We start from the raw sequence: 17,614 nt of genomic DNA on the forward strand, positions 1-17,614 counted from the left end.
AGTGGTGTAAGTTTTAGAACAAAAGTTTTAGGAGAATTAAAATGATGGTAGCTAAACATGTTGCATTTATTCTATTAATTCTTAAATGTGAATAATTATATACAGTATTTAATCAATGTAACTTACCTACAACACAATGTTAGTGTTCTAAATTTTAAGAAATGGACTTATTGAGTCTAATACTGTATATAAATTATCTATGGCAATTATGGGTTCGGCCAGGCCCACAATGGGGGTGACCGGGTGGTGAGGGATATGTCGGCTTCCGTTTCCCAACATTAATTGCAAAAAACGAACTTAACTGTTGAATCGTCAAAGAACAGGTTGCTTGCTAAACAAGCAATCTGTAGGAAAAATCTTAGCTGTTCGCTGTATGAACCGGAACCTAAACTAATTAGAGATGTAGTACAAGGAATTTGAAAGAAGTATAAAGAAGCGACAAGAAGAGCATAAAGATTGTGCAGAACTGTCAATGGAAGAAGAAGAAACAGAGTAACTGTAAAATAACATTAACTACTGTGTAAATTAGGTAATAAATGGTTTTTTAAATTTGTATTATAGTGTGTGTAATTATAACAGCATGAATGTACTACGATAAAGTATTTATACAGTAGACCCCTATAACACGGGTTCATATAATATGGATTCGCATAACATGGCGAAAAAATTGCAATTGTATTCAAAAAGAGACTCGTATAATACGGTAAAACGTCATCGCCGACTCGTGTCGCGACAGGATTGGTCGAATCTAGACCAATAGCGGATATTGCACTAACCGTTGAGTTTAAACGAGCACTGGTCCTACTAAAAATCATTTATTATTTAACGGCCATAAAAATTATTTCTATTAATGATGTCTCCAAAGTTCAGCGAATTTTTCGCCGAAAAATAACTTATCAGAAAACACGCACCCGCCGTTCGATGCGCCGCTCCGCGACGAAAACAAGCAATGGCGACATGTAACGGTGCACACTCGGTAAGTAATCCTACAATTTTTTGTTTATAGCATAGTTTATACGGATTATTCCCAAAAAAATTATACGTATTTTGGAAATGTTGAGTCGAATTAATCTAGAATCGATTAATTTTATGGAGGAAAACCTTTCAAACGGCCATAGTCCCTAAACTGCACACGTGCTGGGCTGTGATTGGCTAATGTATTTAAGTGACTCGTAAAACACGGAATTCGAATAAAACGGAACGTATCTACCATGTTATAGGGAGGGCTACTGTAATTATATTTTAAATCACGAATTTTTTGGGTAAATAATCTGGTTTTTTTTCATCCAGTTCCAAGTTTTTTCATATGTCGCGAGTGGCATCCCTGCGTGGGACGATAGCGTTCGAACTATGACGGTCGGCCAGCTAAAAAGCTTTATTTGTACACTAATACGCTAATACATTTCATTTATACTCTACATTACTATCCGATTTAGATATTAATGTCAAATAGACTTACTTACTGCTTAAAGTATTGGGATAGGAGTAATCGTAATTCGGCGACGAAAGTATTCGATATTCCTAACTTTCGACGATTTAGAATATTTTTCCTATCCAAATTATTCGTTTTAGAGGTTTTTTTTTTATTTGCGATAAGATCGAAGGCAAACTTAAAAAGTTTAAATGATATCACAAAGCGATCCCGGTAGACGCCATTTTCGACTACTAGCACGTGGCCTAGCTACTGTAGTAACTGGTTTATATTTACGGCTGGCAGATGGCCCGTTTCAATTGTAGGGTAATTTCCGCACGTGAGTACACGGGACACGGAAAGACGACGGAATCACAACCGTTTCTGTCGACTGTTTCCGTAATCCGTTGCCGCATGTGAGTACCAGGCTTTAGTTGATTCAATACGAAATTCTATACCAAATAGTAAATCGCACATCTATGAGTTTGGTCGTCAGAAATCGTTGGTAAACTTCATGTATCTTTGATACAGTAGAACCTCGAAAACTCGGCCTAATATGGACCGAAGGGTGGCCGAGTTTGTGAAAATGCCGGGTTATCGGGAATGGGGTTAAAAAAAGATAAGTATGCGTGTTTCCTCAGAAAATAGTGTACTGTAATTGTATGTATTGTTTGCTGGAGAATACAACAGAGAATAAACTGCCCAAATACCCTTAAACAAAGGAAAAGTACGTACTTTATGAAGGCATAGAGCCTTTACTACATGAAAATGAAAATTAATGAATACACTGTGTACAGTAATTTACCTGATAAGACAGACCTCAGAAAAATAGTTTATGAGAGCTTTTACACTTTTATAAAGCTGTCTATAATGAAAATTAATTAACTAAGGATTTTTTGCCCTGCCAGGGTGTGGCCTAGTTATCCGGAGTGCCGGGTTATCGAGAGCCGAGTTTTCGAGGTTCTACTGTATCGCCGTTTTGAAGATGTTTTCACTTGAGATTGTACATAGTCTTTGTTTTACATACCCCACAAAAGTTGAAAATTTTATCTGTCGAATAGCGATTTTAATTATATTAATTTAATTTTAATTAAATGATCGAATATTCTACAGAAGTCTAAAAATTCCACAAACTTTTGCATCAATGTAACAGAATTTTGAGTCGACAATTATAAGTCATAAAATAATAAAAAACATATTTAGAAACTTATCCCTGAAATTTTTCATAATAGCAAATACTCGAAAAGTGTATTTTATGTACTTACACTCAGAAAATTCTTTTGTAGTTACTATTTGCAAAAGAATACAGATGTGTTTACTGTTTACTGTATAAAAAATAACTAGAAAACGTACCTATGAAAAGAAATAGCATCGTTGTATTGACGTCAGAATATTCCATTCCGCAGTGTAACAGCAAACCAAACGATGCTATAACTGCTAAAGCGGGACTAAACCACCCTGCTAGTCCAATCCACGGTTTACTTCTGACGATGTCGAACGCCATACAACTTGCCACCGAGAAGGAAATTACTACAGGAGTGATTATAAATGAGAGCGGAATGCTCAGTTCTGTGTTTCTGTTTACTTCGGCATTGACACTGCGAAGACTAAGGAAGGAAACGTCGATGTGTCGAAATTCCACTCGAGTCACTATATTCAAAAATTCCTCTTCCCACTTTAAAGCTACTCGCTTCTTCTCGTCTGTTCCGAAATCCATAAAATACGAGAGATGAACGGCCTTGAAGTCCGTGATGTATCCGGTGTCATTAGTTGATACTCCACCTACGTTCATAGCGTATATTTTTACATCAAAACCTGTTCGTTCTACTGGATATCTAAACACGTAAAGAAGCAAAGAATAAAAAGAAATTGTACTCACTTGTCAGATGACATTATTCTGGGATTTTAAATTAAAATTAATATGGCTAAATGATTGAACTAATTCGGACGTAAGTTTACTTTCTGATAATCTAAATCGTCACAGACGAGATAGTAAAAAACGATGGATGAAAGAATACGATACAAAAACGCTAATTACACAGAAGAAAATAAAGTATGGAATCATTAATAAACAAATAAGAATAATGTGCAAACAGGCAAAGTAAACAAGTTGAATCAATTATGTCTGGAAATGGAACACTACGCAAATGGGAACGACTTAAGAAGAGTATACGAAAAGCTAAACTTAATCTCAGAGAAAAAATGAAATGTAGAATTGGAACCCTGAAATTCTCTGGCTGGGACTCAGAATTGGGAATGGAAATGGAAATATTTTATTGCAGAAAGATGAACAAATGCTACAATGACGAATGATCTACGGAAATGAGGAGAGTTTAAACCTAGAAAGAATAAAGGCGAAAGAAGATAGTGCAACATTTCTTAAGGATGAGATTTATGCTGCATTGAAAAAACTAAGGGACAGAAAGACACCAGAAATAGATAAAATACCAGCAGAACTCCTTAAGGTTATGGGAAAGATAGAACAAGAATCCTAACTAATTTTTAAACAAGGGTTTAGAGACAGATATTCCGGATGATTTCACAAAATTTTTCTTCATCCCTGTTTTTATAACTGCGGGTACCTTATATTGTGATAAACACGGAACTAGTAGCTTGATAAGCCATGCCTCAAAGGTTTTAGTTAGTATCATACAGCGAAGAATAGAAAACTACATAAATGGAGGCCTTTACAATGATACGACTGATAGAAAAAGAATAATTGATCATAATACAGAGATATTTGAATGTTTGTTGATTTCGAGAAGGCCTTTAATAGTGTTAATCAAACGCTGTTATTTGATACTCTGCAAAAAGTAGGTATTGATAAAAAAATTACTGAAAATAATAAATTTACACAAATTGTCATTTTATCAACACTATTTAAAGAAACGCAGGACCTTTCCTCGTTTAGACTCTAGAGCAGCGTTTCTCAAAGTGGGCGATAACGCCCCCTTGTGGGCGCTGGAGGCTTTCAGGGGGCAGTAGAAGGCTCAAAGAGAATTGGGGGGCGTTAAGGAAATCTAGAGGGGCGACGGCAGACAAATTCTATATATAAAAATTCGACGGAATATATATAAAATGTTGACATTTTATATATTTTTTATTTTTTATTGAAGGTCACAACTTGAATATTTCTAACACATTGACTTATATTTTAGCTCAGCGTTTCTCAAAGTGGACAAAAACGCCCTCTTCTGGGCGATGAGTAGATCTAGGAGGCGCTGCAGGCAGGGTATTGAACGGTGACCAAAGGCAAACTTGGGGCTGATAAGAGGAAACATTGCGTTTAATGATTTCCAGATGTTGAGAACAATGTACAGTAAGGACACAAAGTGTGAGAATATTTCCAATCCTTTTCTCACACAAGAGAAAATGGGTTAGGGGGCGTTGGGTATAACTTTACGGAACAAAGGGGGCGGTGGATCGAAAAAGTTTGGGAATCACTGCTCTAGAGTCTAGAGTAGTGATTTTCAAACTTGTTGATCCATCGCCCCCTTTGTTCCATAAAGTTATACCCCCTAACCCATTTTCTCCTGTGTGAGAAAGGATTGGAAATATTTTTAGGAAAACTTTTCTATGAATCTCACACTTTGTGCCCTTACCGTACATTGTTCTCAACATCTGGAAACCACTAAACGCAATGTTTCCTCTTATCAGTATAACAGAGGAATGGGAACGGCTTTCAGTGACCCCAATTTTGCCTTTGATCACCGTTCAATACCTTGCCTCCAGCGCCTCCAAGATTTACTCATCGCCCACAAGGGGACGTTATTGCCCACTTGGAAAAACGCTTCCTACAAACGTACATGTTCGATTCTATAGTACCAACAATGACAAAGGATGTGTATTGAAATTATTTGTCTGACAGACAGTCACTAACTAGGTTAACGATATTTCCTCTTTGTGCAAATTTTCCGAACATTAAGAGGATAGTAAAAATAAGGTAATTGTCACTATTCTCTTTAACACAAAAAAGCAGAACTTTTTATATTCGCTCACAGAATCACAAAGATAAATAAAATTAGATACTTTTTGTTCACTTTTTCCTCGCCAATGGCGAAGTAGATGCAACCATTGTACACTAGTTCGAGTCTGAACTACAGACGGCTGCCAACAGTTTTCTCGATTTATCTTACATGCCTAAGACGTAAATAGGTGGCAGTTTGTCACAAACGTACCGCATTAGGCAGTACGAAGATCTTCCCGTAGAAGATCTTGCACGTGTTGCAGTAACTTATCCCATCACTTCAATCCTAACGATAAAATGGCTAAACATATTCGAAATTGCAAATTTTGATGTAATTACAAATAATTCTTTACAAAGATAGTCTTACCTCATGGAAACGTTTCCAGGATGTTTCATCATGTATTTCAAAGAAGAAACAAAATTTTTCGGGCATTCGTTACGATCATTCTTCATACAAATATCTCGGTAACTGTAGAATTTCTTATTCCAAAAGATGCTGATGTTGCGAATGATAACATCCATCTGGATTACATCTTCTATCGAAGAGGTGTTCATAATGGAACCGTTGTTCTTCGCCGAGGCAATGACCGCAATAAAATTTTCGTATGTGGAACTTCTAATTAATCTATCTTCGGCCTCGTCGCCGTTAGAAAACAGATTCTGGATGGATTTTCTATCTTCCAAAACTCTCGCGTTTCTCGGACTGTACAGATATTCGAAATCCTGTATCATGGAAATTTTGAGAAGTCCGGATCCTAAAATCACTGTAACCAATAAGGTGGCAGCGATGCAATGTTGAGGATATTCACCGACAAATTTGCCGATTCGAGAAAACCAATAAGATAAATAAGAGTCTAAAGTCTTCTTCATTCTTTTTCTAAAAAACAGTAAGAAAAATTAGTGAATTTTTATTTGATTTTTATGACGTTATTCGGTCACTTAACATAGGACTAATCGCTGTTTGCAATTTAAGCACACGTCTCCGACAATAATGAAGGAGATAATTGTTTTACTGTGTAGACTCATAAATTCTCACTCTCGTCCGTTGTCCGTCTGCCTGTTTTTTTTTATCTCGAGAATCTAATTAGATGGATGAAAGATGAAACTACATTCGGAATCTTTAGGGGCTGGAGGCCCCGACCAACTATATAAGAACTTTCAATGCAAACCCAAAGTCGCATTATTTTGATTCAAATCTTTCCCCTTGAAAGCATTTCAGATGTCCGGGATTGTTAAAGGAAAAGTATGATGTACAATACAGTACATGACAACACACTACTAATTTCAGGTGGTGAGCGTATATTTTAAATTTTATAAATAAGGAAAGGAATAAACATAGATTTTATAGTAAACTTTACGACATACTAAAATGAAAAAAAATTTAATTTTCAGGNAAAATGGTATTTTTTTATTTCACTGTTTTAACTGTGAACGAAACTAGATCAAGGTATTTCTTACTTTTACTAGGAAGTTATTTACATAAATTATCAGTTTGTTTGATGATTGAAAAGATATTTCGATGGTTTAATAGTGTTTTTGCGTTACTTACTTTATTATCTGTCATTCCAAATGTGTTTAATAATCAAACAAATTGGAAAATCTAATTTGAATTTGAATGCAACTCGTTTCTAAAAGATTTTTCGTTTAGTTTTTTGTTTGGATCTGTATCAAATTATTATTTCGGCAACCCAATAGTGCTGTTTTAAGAATAAAAAAGACAGTTATAACATACAGAAATCGTTGCGATATGTTTGGGGAAAACAACACTATTGGGTTGCTGAAATAATAATCTAAAAATTCTTCTCTGTATTTATGAATATAATATGAAGAATTCTCAATATATTCATTTGATCAATTCGTCATAGATTGAATTCATTTACTAGTAATTACACTTGTTCTATCCAGGCAGGAAGATTTTATGTAATTTTCTCTTCTGCGATTTTAAATTACGTAATCTCAATTGTCTATTCTTCTATATTATCTTGCCTTAAAAAATTAGTTGAAAATTATGTACAGGATCTTCTAAGATTAGGTAAAAGAGGAGTATGGAAAGTACAGATTCTCATAAGAATAAGACTTTCGTATAAAAATTCTTCTTTACATGTAACCTACCTAAGTCTTTATAAATGTATTTCTTAAGAAGTATGCAATAAATGATATTACAAAACAATACAAATGAATTAATAATTGGTTTATTATCATATTTTACAAAAACAATTTTACCAAAAAACAGTAATATAGTAAAAGAATAAATGAATTTTTTATAACTTTGTAAAGAATATACTTTGTTCCAAAATGAGAGAGTCATCTCTGCAGTTATATTTCGATTACTACGCTATACTAAGGAAGATTTCTAGTAGACTGAATCGTTTTCATCATATTGTGGCAGATTACATTAACCCTTGTAGAGAATTTGGAACAAAGAAATTATCCGAAATACCACGTCTAAAGTCATTTCACGTTAAAAGAGATTAAAATTTAAAATCATGTGTTACATTTTTTCGATTTTAAGCTTTCAGAAATTCATATAATACAGCATATGATTTGCTACAAAGCGAAGAGGTGACTAGGAGCGTACAGTTGGTTATCACAGGATTATTCACTATTATGGCTGAAACATGCATCTTTCCATTACCAGAAACTAAAAGTGTTCGTCTGAGAGATAATATTTCTGAGTAAATAATAATAGACAATTATTTAATAAAAAAGCCTACTGTCTTGTGATGTTATTTAATAATAAACAAACTACAAAAATTACAAGAGTAAATGGAAGAACTATCGATAAAGTAAATGATAGTCGTCAGGCAAATGGACCAGAATGTGTATTCAAAATCTATGAAATTTAATCGTTAGAAGAAGGAGAAAGAATAAGAAATAACGTCTCTTTGATATAATCGAACACACGAATAAAACAAGCATTGATATTTTAAATTGCATCATTCATTCGATACCTTAAAAATTGATAATCATGGATGTTTTTAAAAGCTATAATTATAAAGAAAATTTCTACTTTAAAATACTGATAAACTTTTATGAAACAAACAACTTTTTGTGCTACTTTCAAAAATAAAGTTACCTCAAATTTTACGTGAGAATTACTTTTACTGGGAGAATGGAAAACTTTTCTTTTTCCAAGGAGCAACAATTGATTCTCCAATAATCAGTAATACTGGCAACAGAAGCAGTCCGTTAAGAGCAGCGAAAACCATAATCAACAAGATTATTTTGAAAAATATCACAAAAGTATAGGAAGGTCCAAATGCCAAAACTATGACACCCAATAGGGTAGACAAGCAATTTTGCATTATCGGATATCCCGTAGCGTACAAACTATATTTAATTTTTTCTTCGGATGATTCCTTCTGGCAACACTTATACGCGTATGCCACGTGAGCCGAAAAATCGATGCATAATCCCGCACTCATCATTAAAATCAGGACCGACATCAGATCTAATTTGACATGCCACCAATTCATGTAACCCATTGTCTCTACTAGAATGCAGACGACGTTTAATGACACGCAAACGGTGCAAGGAATATCTTGTATCATCAACAGGAATATCAGGCTTACTACAAAGACGGCGACACCCACGTTTTGCAAACAGATAGCCGTCAAGTTTAAAGATTGCTCGTAGAAAGCAAATAAAATGTTGTATACGATTACGCGATATTTGCTACGATCCGCAATCTGACGTAAACCTTCTAATAATAATTTCTCATCAGTTCCGGTTCTGACGCCTTTGGACGAAACAAAACACCTTGAAGCTACAATTTGGTTTCTCTCTCTATCCCAAGATAGATCTTTCCGGAATTGAATGGCTGGCTGAAATCTGAGAAATACTTGTTTCAATCCTTGAACGAAACCTCGTGGATCGCTCGTGTTAAAATCTTTCATCAGATAATTTAAGTCGTTATTGTGAATGAAAGAAAGATATTCTCGTATCCAACATAAGGAGTGTTCGCGTCCACTGATATAAGGAGCGTTCTGAACCATTGACAAGATGTTCTCTACTTCTTCTTGTACACTGGGATTTGAATAATCTAATGTCTGATTAAAAACGACTTGTATTACGTGTGGATAATCTGTAAAATACGAATAGTAATTATTTATGAATTTTGTGATTGGAGAAGAAAATGGAAAAATTTCTTTTAAGTCCAGTCCTTGTTTCATATCTTTGATGCTGTAAATACTTCCTGCGATATTGCATACGAACATGAATACGATTAGCATTTTCACTGATTTTCTACAGAGGAGACTTCCCAGTTTTTCAGATAGGTATTTCACGGCTCTATCACACTTGTTCGAGTAGGTTTCGTCTTGTCTGACTTTGGATGTTTCGTTATCTACAAAAAGAGTTTTAAGACATTATTTAATGATTATTTGTCGATATTATTAATAGCTATTTAATTATTGTTCTTAAGCATGTTTATTAAGCATTGTTCTTATAAGCACTTATAGATTATAATAGAGATTATTCTGACATGTGAGTGATTTAAACAATTATTGATGTTTTTTTTTTTTTAGCTTAAAATGACAGACATTTAATATTTCCACAAAAAATTCGTGTTTCGAACTGTTTTACACAGAAAGTTAGGAGCATGTCACTATATTTGTGTTTTCGTGTAAAGCCGAATCAGAAAACACTACGTTGTTTTCCCAGAGCAAACCTAGTTTAAATAGAAGAAAGATTTTTTTCCCTGGTGCAAATATTTAGATTCATCTTTATTTTTCTTTATAATTTATTATTCAGTGTTTATGTCTTAAGTTTATATTGTTTTTACTGAAAATTTTTAAAATAATAAACCTACACAAATTTTAATACTAACAGAACACGGTTTATACGGTTCATATGTTCTTATTATATGTTTTGATACCCACTGCTTTCAGTTATTCTTTATAAACTGAGAAGTGTTTAATAGAAAAATAATTGAGTGTGCTAAAAATAACTGAAGTCACGTTATCTATCATTAAAAATAGATAACGTGACTTGACATAAACGGTGTTTGCTTATGCAGTAAATATGATAAAAATAGTGAAAACATAGTTCTACTGTTTATTATGGAAAAGAGGTTTATACTCCGAGTTTCACTTCAACATTATCATCATCTCGCAAATTTCAAGCAACAACGCTGGCGTCGTGTCTGAGAGAGTGGAAATTTTCACTTATGATTGGTGTAAACATCCACAACAATTAAAATTATTTAGATATGGTATAAATCGTTCAATAGAACCAATTGATCATGTGTGAAAAAACATTGAAAGAAAACCGTTTGGTAAAACTGTGAACAAGTGTATCGAGTGTTCGTAGGTGCACACAACAATTCTTACTTACCGAAATGTGTTTCTTTCACTGTGTAACAGAGAAAAGGATTGAGACGATGTTTTTCCCGGTGGCCATCAAGGGCCATGAGACTTCCGAAAAAGAAGATTTGATAGACGAAATCGAACAATACAGACAGAGCGCCATACATGCAGTAGATACGAACGACTCTAAAAGGTGATGTGATTCCAACACAAAACGAAGCAATGTTAGTCAAGGAAGTGATGGTGATGGACACTCCCGCTTCGGAAAATGTATGGCTCATCCTCTGCATCACGCTGTCTTTTGCTTTCGTTCGCCTCCAAGCAGACAACAAAACAAAAGAATCGTCTAGGCCAATACCTACAAAAATCAGTAAACGTTAATTTTCGAAGAATTCATTAGAAAGAAATAGACGCGAAAGACTAGAATAATTTCAAAAATGTCGCGCAACGTATATAAATTATTTGAATAATCTGTTCTATTTTAATGAAATTTGCGAAAATAACATTATAAACAAATGTTTAATGCTTAACAGTGAACGAATTGAAAGACAATGATTTTGTAATTAAGAGAAAAAATACATTGCAAGTTTTTAATTTTAATTTGCGATGTAAATATGATTTGTAGTTAAGTACATTTATTTTACTATTCTACAATTTCAAATATTAAAATTCTGACACTAACAAATCTCTTATAGAGCTGTATTACTAGAAGTTCCGAATGTCCAATTGTTTAGCAAGAATGTGACGACATTCTTGTAAAGAATGTCGTCACATTCTTGCTAAACAATCGCACCATACGGCAATAAGATGCAGCTGATTTTGTAGGAAACCGTTAATCGTAAATAGCACGTGTGGATTTGATCACCAAAATTGATATATTTAAAGAGTACGTATCGCGAACATTTTTTCACTTACGATTCTGCACTTCAACCCCATTATATTACATACCCTATAAGAAAGTTCTAGATATAATTTTTCGAAGAGTAATTTCGAATATTCTACAAAGGGCTAAAAAATTCCAGAAACTTTTGCATCAACCCAATAGAATGTCCAGTCGACAATTTCAAGTCAGAAAATAATAGTAGATATTTATAAACCTTTCTCTTGTCTAAGTTTAAATACTGCATTCTAAAAGTATTTTCATTTATACAATTCTTTTCATCATTACTTTTTAAAAATAATTATAAGTTAACTTTTACTGTATAAATATAAGTATAAAATTAAAAAACGTACAGTACCTAACAAAAGAAATGTCATCGTTATATTGACGTCAGAATATTCTATTCCGCAATGTAGTAGCAAACCGAATGCTGCTATAAGTGCTAAGAGGGGACTACAGCATGCTGCTAATCCAATCCACGGTTTACTGCTGACGATGTCGAACGTCATACAACTTGCCACAGAAAAGAAAATTACTATAGGAGTTATTATAAATGCGAGCGGAATGCTCAGTTCTGTGTTTCTGTTAGCTTCGGCATTGACACTGCGAAGAGTAAAGAAGGAAACGTCGATGTGTCGAAATTCCACTTGAGTCATTATATTCAAAAATTTCTCTTCCCACTTTAAAGCTACTCGTTTCTTCTCTTCTGTTCCGAAATCCATAAAATAGAAGAGACGAACGGCCTTGAAGTCCGTGATGTATCCAGTGTCATTAGTTGATACTCCACCAACGTTCATAGCGTTTATTTTTACATCAAAACCTGTTCGTTCTACTGGATATCTAAACATGTAAAAAAAGCAATTAATAAAAAATATACTGTAACTTTTGATAGCAAGTCTTCAATTTAACATCCTATTCTAAGGTATTAAATTGAAGTTAATATAGTCAGATAATTAAACTAAACCGTTCGTAAATTTTCTGTTTGAGTATCTAATTCAGTATTTCTCAATCAGAAGTCGTGTGGACCCTTGGCGCCACAGAATTTTCAAGGGGACACAGGCCAAAAATAAACTTTCGGGGAACCAGAGCAAATTCTAGGACAGATGCAGCCAGAATAAAATATTAAAATTATACAAGAACGATTAAACTTCAATAAGTATTTAAATATAGGCCTATATAAATAAAATTACAAAAGTAAATTTGATATGAAAATTTTGAACCTAAAATTTGTTATTAGACAATATACATAGGGCCTATATTTGTTTCGTGTAAACGAAGATGTGTGGAATCTTGCACGTGTACTGTACGCAATGAATGTCATTTTAGTTTTTTTATTCAAAGTATGCTTACTATTAGAATATAGTTCTTTTTGAGCCCATGAGAAGATCAATGAGAAAAGAATATGCCTTTATAGATTTTGAAAAGAGACAAATATAAGCTCCTCATTGCCAAGGAATATAACGAGAAAAATTGGAAAACAGAAGATTAAGAAGAATTAAGTTACTTGAAACATGTGGATTAAAAGAAACCCACAGGTCATCTGAAGTTATTGCGCACTGAAGAGGATGGTGATAAAACAGATTTTAATAACTACGCGACAATTCGACAGACAGCATTGAACTAAACCGCTCTTTAATTTTCTAATGTGATTATCCAATTTAATTTTTCTCAATCGGGACCCTTATAGGCCCTTGGGAGAATCGTGAGATCAAATATCTCACCTTATTCACAAAAAGATAAAAGCTTCTCCAAAAGTAAATAATTAGCATAAATCAAGAAAACCACAGTAAGCCAAACAAAGAATAAAATGGACAGAAAAGTGAGAAAGTATTATATGGTCATAAAAAATTTATTTAATTTATACGATCGTAATTTCCTATTTGCACGACATCATAAAAGTAGAAAACATTTTTTCCATACGACTACAAGGTGACGGTTTGAGTAGGACTCTCAAGACAGGGAAAAACATCAATTGCCTTCTGGTGTTGATCCGTAAACCAGCGACAGTTTGTCACTCTCCTTGACAGCGTTACACTGGAATGTCCTTGACCACGAACGTAGACTCAATAAGACATACACCACTGGATTGCCACGTCCTCTAGCTACATAAATACTCGTAAGCTTCATGTTTTACTCTGTAATAATTCGAATTGTATTTGCATCGTTTTTAAAAAGCATTGTATTCTGTAAATGTTATACTGACGAGGAATTACTAAAATATAGTGATTTGAAATGCATATATGCTACAATGCTAATAAATAATGTTACAAATACTTGCGATGTTAAATTAGTCAATGCGATTTCAGACAATTGAAATTCGGAATAGAAAATTGTACCAAATTTCTTTGGTTTACGAATCAAGAATTTAAAACTGAACTACCAGTCCTTCATTGGTTTTAGCCACTTTCCCACTGGTTGGCACAGATATGAAATAAACAACGTCAGGTTTTACATACATTTCCTTTAATTATAATACTAAAATAAACTCGCACAAATAGAACAAATAGCACTTGAAAAGTGCATTACATTAATAAGAGGTATTCATATATTCAGAGATTTCGTACGGCTTATACATTGTCTATCTCTGGAGTATCCATATTCATAGTGCAGCAATAGTCTGTTTAGGTAGCAGTTTATTGTATAGCAGACTAATACCACTTTCCTCATATCTCTTCTCTATGGTCACAATATCGTGAAATACAATAACTCACCGTGTTCATTTCTAACTATTCCACAATTCTTCGGAAAGAAGTCAAGATACACATGGAAGAACTGAATTTTTGTACGTATTATAAGCAAGTTGTTCATAGCATGATACAGCTCACCCATAATCCATGTAATTTTGTGCTCTGTTCTTTTTGAAGAACCGCAATCAAATATCTTTAAATTATTTTCCATCAGGCTTTTCGTCATTCTGTAGAATTTCATTAAACTGATGATCTCAGAAGANATAAACTCGCACAAATAGAACAAATAGCACTTGAAAAGTGCATTACATTAATAAGAGGTATTCATATATTCAGAGATTTCGTACGGCTTATACATCGTCTATCTCTGGAGTATCCATATTCATAGTGCAGCAATAGTCTGTTTAGGTAGCAGTTTATTGTATAGCAGACTAATACCACTTCCCTCATATCTCTTCTCTATGGTCACAATATCGTGAAATACAATAACTCACCGTGTTTGTTTCTAACTATTCCACAATTCTTCGGAAAAAAGTCAAGATACACATGGAAGAACTGGATTTTTGTACGTGTTATAAGCAAGTTGTTCATAGCATGATACAGCTCACCCATAATCCATGTAATTTTGTGCTCTGTTCTTTTTGAAGAACCGCAATCAAATATCTTTAAATTATTTTCCAGCAGGCTTTTCGTCATTCTGTAGAATTTCATTAAACTGATGATCTCAGAAGACCTTCCAAATCTATAGAACAACAATGACTTTTTCTTTGATTTTGGCATAATTTCCCTAAGAGAATTTTCTTCTTAAATATGTATAAAACTCACTATTTCTGTTCACATTGTTTACAAAGCTTTTTGCAAGTTCCGATTTTACATGTAATGATGGGAGCAAAGTGTTTTTAGAATAAATCAGTAATTCATTTTTTATCTTCTTCACATCTGGCTGAAGAGTAGGTCATTCAGTCTGGTGTAGTGAAATCCCCAAGCCCTAATATTCCATTAACAAATGAAACAACAACAATTTCTAAACCCTAATTATAAGCGTAGTAAGAGTGTTATTATGGTATTCTTTTGGTGATTCACTTACAGATAATCCTTTCCATGTGAAACCGCACGTATGATAGAAGGAATGTCAGGACACGCCGTTGTCCGCTTTTGTTTTTGCTTAGAAATTTGTTCTTGGATAAGTGAATCATGCAAAAGTTGGAGTCTTATATCTGGTCGATAGACTTTCCTGAAATCATCGGCACTGCAANCTTTCCATGTGAAACTGCACGTATAATAGAAGGAATGTCAGGACACGCCGTTGTCCGCTTTTGTTTTTGCTTAGAAATTTGTTCTTGGATAAGTGAATCATGCAAAAGTTGGAGTCTTATATCTGGTCGATAGACTTTCCTGAAATCATCGGCACTGCAATTGGTTCCGAAATTACGCAGCTAAAGTCATCGGCGCTGTTTACGTATTGTAGTAACATTTTTTCCTGTTTAAACAAAATTGCACAAATTGCCATTTCATCAGTAGTGTTTACACGAACGTATGGACAGCGAAAAGATTTTGAAGTGTTCCTCACATGTCTAACACATAAATAGAATGCATTTTCCCATAAAAGTACACCCGGGCTGTACCTTCACTCACAAGATCGCCCATCAGTCCAACCCTAACAATGTAATGTCTAAAAGTATTTGAAATTACTCACTTTGAACAAATTGCAAATAATTATTTACATTTATAAAGTCTTACCTCATGGAAATCTTTCCAGGATGTTTCATCATGTATTTCAAGGAAGAAACGAAGTTTTCCGAGCATTCGTTACGATTATTCTTGATACAAATATCTCGGTAACAAAAGTATTTGTTTTTCCAAAAGATGCTGATGTTGCGGACGATGACATCCATCTGAATTAAATCTTCTATCAAAGAGGGGTCCAACATGGAACCGTTGTTTTTCGCTAAGGCAATGATCGTAATTAAATTTTGATTTGAAGACATCCTAATTATTTCATCGTCGGTTCTGTAGTTATTAGAAAACAGATTCTCGATGGATTTTCTATCTTCAAAAACTCTGCTGTTCCTAGGATTGTAGAGATACTCCATATCCTTTATTTTAGAAAAGTTGAGAAATCCAGTCCCTAAAATCACGGTAAATAATAAGGTGGCAGCGATGCAATGTTGAGGATATTCACCGACAAATTTGCCGATTCGAGAAAACCAAGAAGATAAATAAGAGTCTAAAGTCTTCTTCATTCTTTTTCTAAAGAAATAATAACAAAAGTTAGTATATTAGTTATTTAATGTTTATCACATTATTCGGTAAATTAATTAAAATAGAATAAGCGAAACACTACAAATACGTCATTACGACCGGTTTTTAAAAAAATACTTTNAATATAGGCCTATATAAATAAAATTACAAAAGTAAATTTGATATGAAAATTTTGAACCTAAAATTTGTTATTAGACAATATACATAGGGCCTATATTTGTTTCGTGTAAACGAAGATGTGTGGAATCTTGCACGTGTACTGTACGCAATGAATGTCATTTTAGTTTTTTTATTCAAAGTATGCTTACTATTAGAATATAGTTCTTTTTGAGCCCATGAGAAGATCAATGAGAAAAGAATATGCCTTTATAGATTTTGAAAAGAGACAAATATAAGCTCCTCATTGCCAAGGAATATAACGAGAAAAATTGGAAAACAGAAGATTAAGAAGAATTAAGTTACTTGAAACATGTGGATTAAAAGAAACCCACAGGTCATCTGAAGTTATTGCGCACTGAAGAGGATGGTGATAAAACAGATTTTAATAACTACGCGACAATTCGACAGACAGCATTGAACTAAACCGCTCTTTAATTTTCTAATGTGATTATCCAATTTAATTTTTCTCAATCGGGACCCTTATAGGCCCTTGGGAGAATCGTGAGATCAAATATCTCACCTTATTCACAAAAAGATAAAAGCTTCTCCAAAAGTAAATAATTAGCATAAATNGCCACATCAATAGCGGACATTTGAAATTTGCCGACTAGGACGGTCGGTTAACCGAGGCGTCGGTTGATAGGGGGTCGGATAATCGAGGCTCTACTGTTAATCAGTAATTCATTTTTTGTCTTCTTCACATATGGCTGAAGGGTAGGTCATTCAGTTTTGTGTAGCGAAATCCCCAAGCCCTAATATTCCATTCACAAATGAAACAACAACAATTTCTAAACCCTAATTATAAGCATAGTAAGAGTGTTATTATGGTATTCTTGAGGTTCGATTGTAATTGAATGGATGGATAAGATGTTGCTCGTTGTGCTCTTAAAAGTTTTAGTGTTTTTAGTGGAAATTTTGTTTTAATAATGTGGTACTATGTAG

General features: G+C 33.9%; 2 protein-coding genes across 2 annotated transcripts; both read right to left on the minus strand.

The window, feature by feature from the left end:
* Window positions 1-5,741: 5,741 nt before the first annotated feature.
* On the minus strand, window positions 5,742-6,248 carry LOC111623641 (patched domain-containing protein 1-like). Its single transcript, XM_023366304.1, has one exon. The coding sequence runs from the start codon at window positions 6,246-6,248 to the stop codon at window positions 5,742-5,744; it is 507 nt and encodes a 168-aa protein (XP_023222072.1).
* A 1,360-nt stretch (window positions 6,249-7,608) lies between these two features.
* LOC111623638 (patched domain-containing protein 3-like) lies at window positions 7,609-16,564 on the minus strand. Its single transcript, XM_023366301.1, has 4 exons — window positions 15,992-16,564; window positions 11,923-12,404; window positions 10,713-11,042; window positions 7,609-9,723 (listed from the first exon to the last, which is right to left on the minus strand). Exons 1-4 carry the CDS (start codon window positions 16,492-16,494, stop codon window positions 8,480-8,482), a joined length of 2,559 nt encoding a protein of 852 aa, XP_023222069.1. The 5' UTR covers window positions 16,495-16,564; the 3' UTR covers window positions 7,609-8,479.
* Window positions 16,565-17,614: the final 1,050 nt, after the last annotated feature.

This window comes from Centruroides sculpturatus, unplaced genomic scaffold (genome assembly GCF_000671375.1).
Source record: "Centruroides sculpturatus isolate CEXI.00-Female unplaced genomic scaffold, Cexi_2.0 scaffold436, whole genome shotgun sequence".
NCBI classification, from domain to species: Eukaryota; Metazoa; Arthropoda; class Arachnida; order Scorpiones; family Buthidae; genus Centruroides; species Centruroides sculpturatus.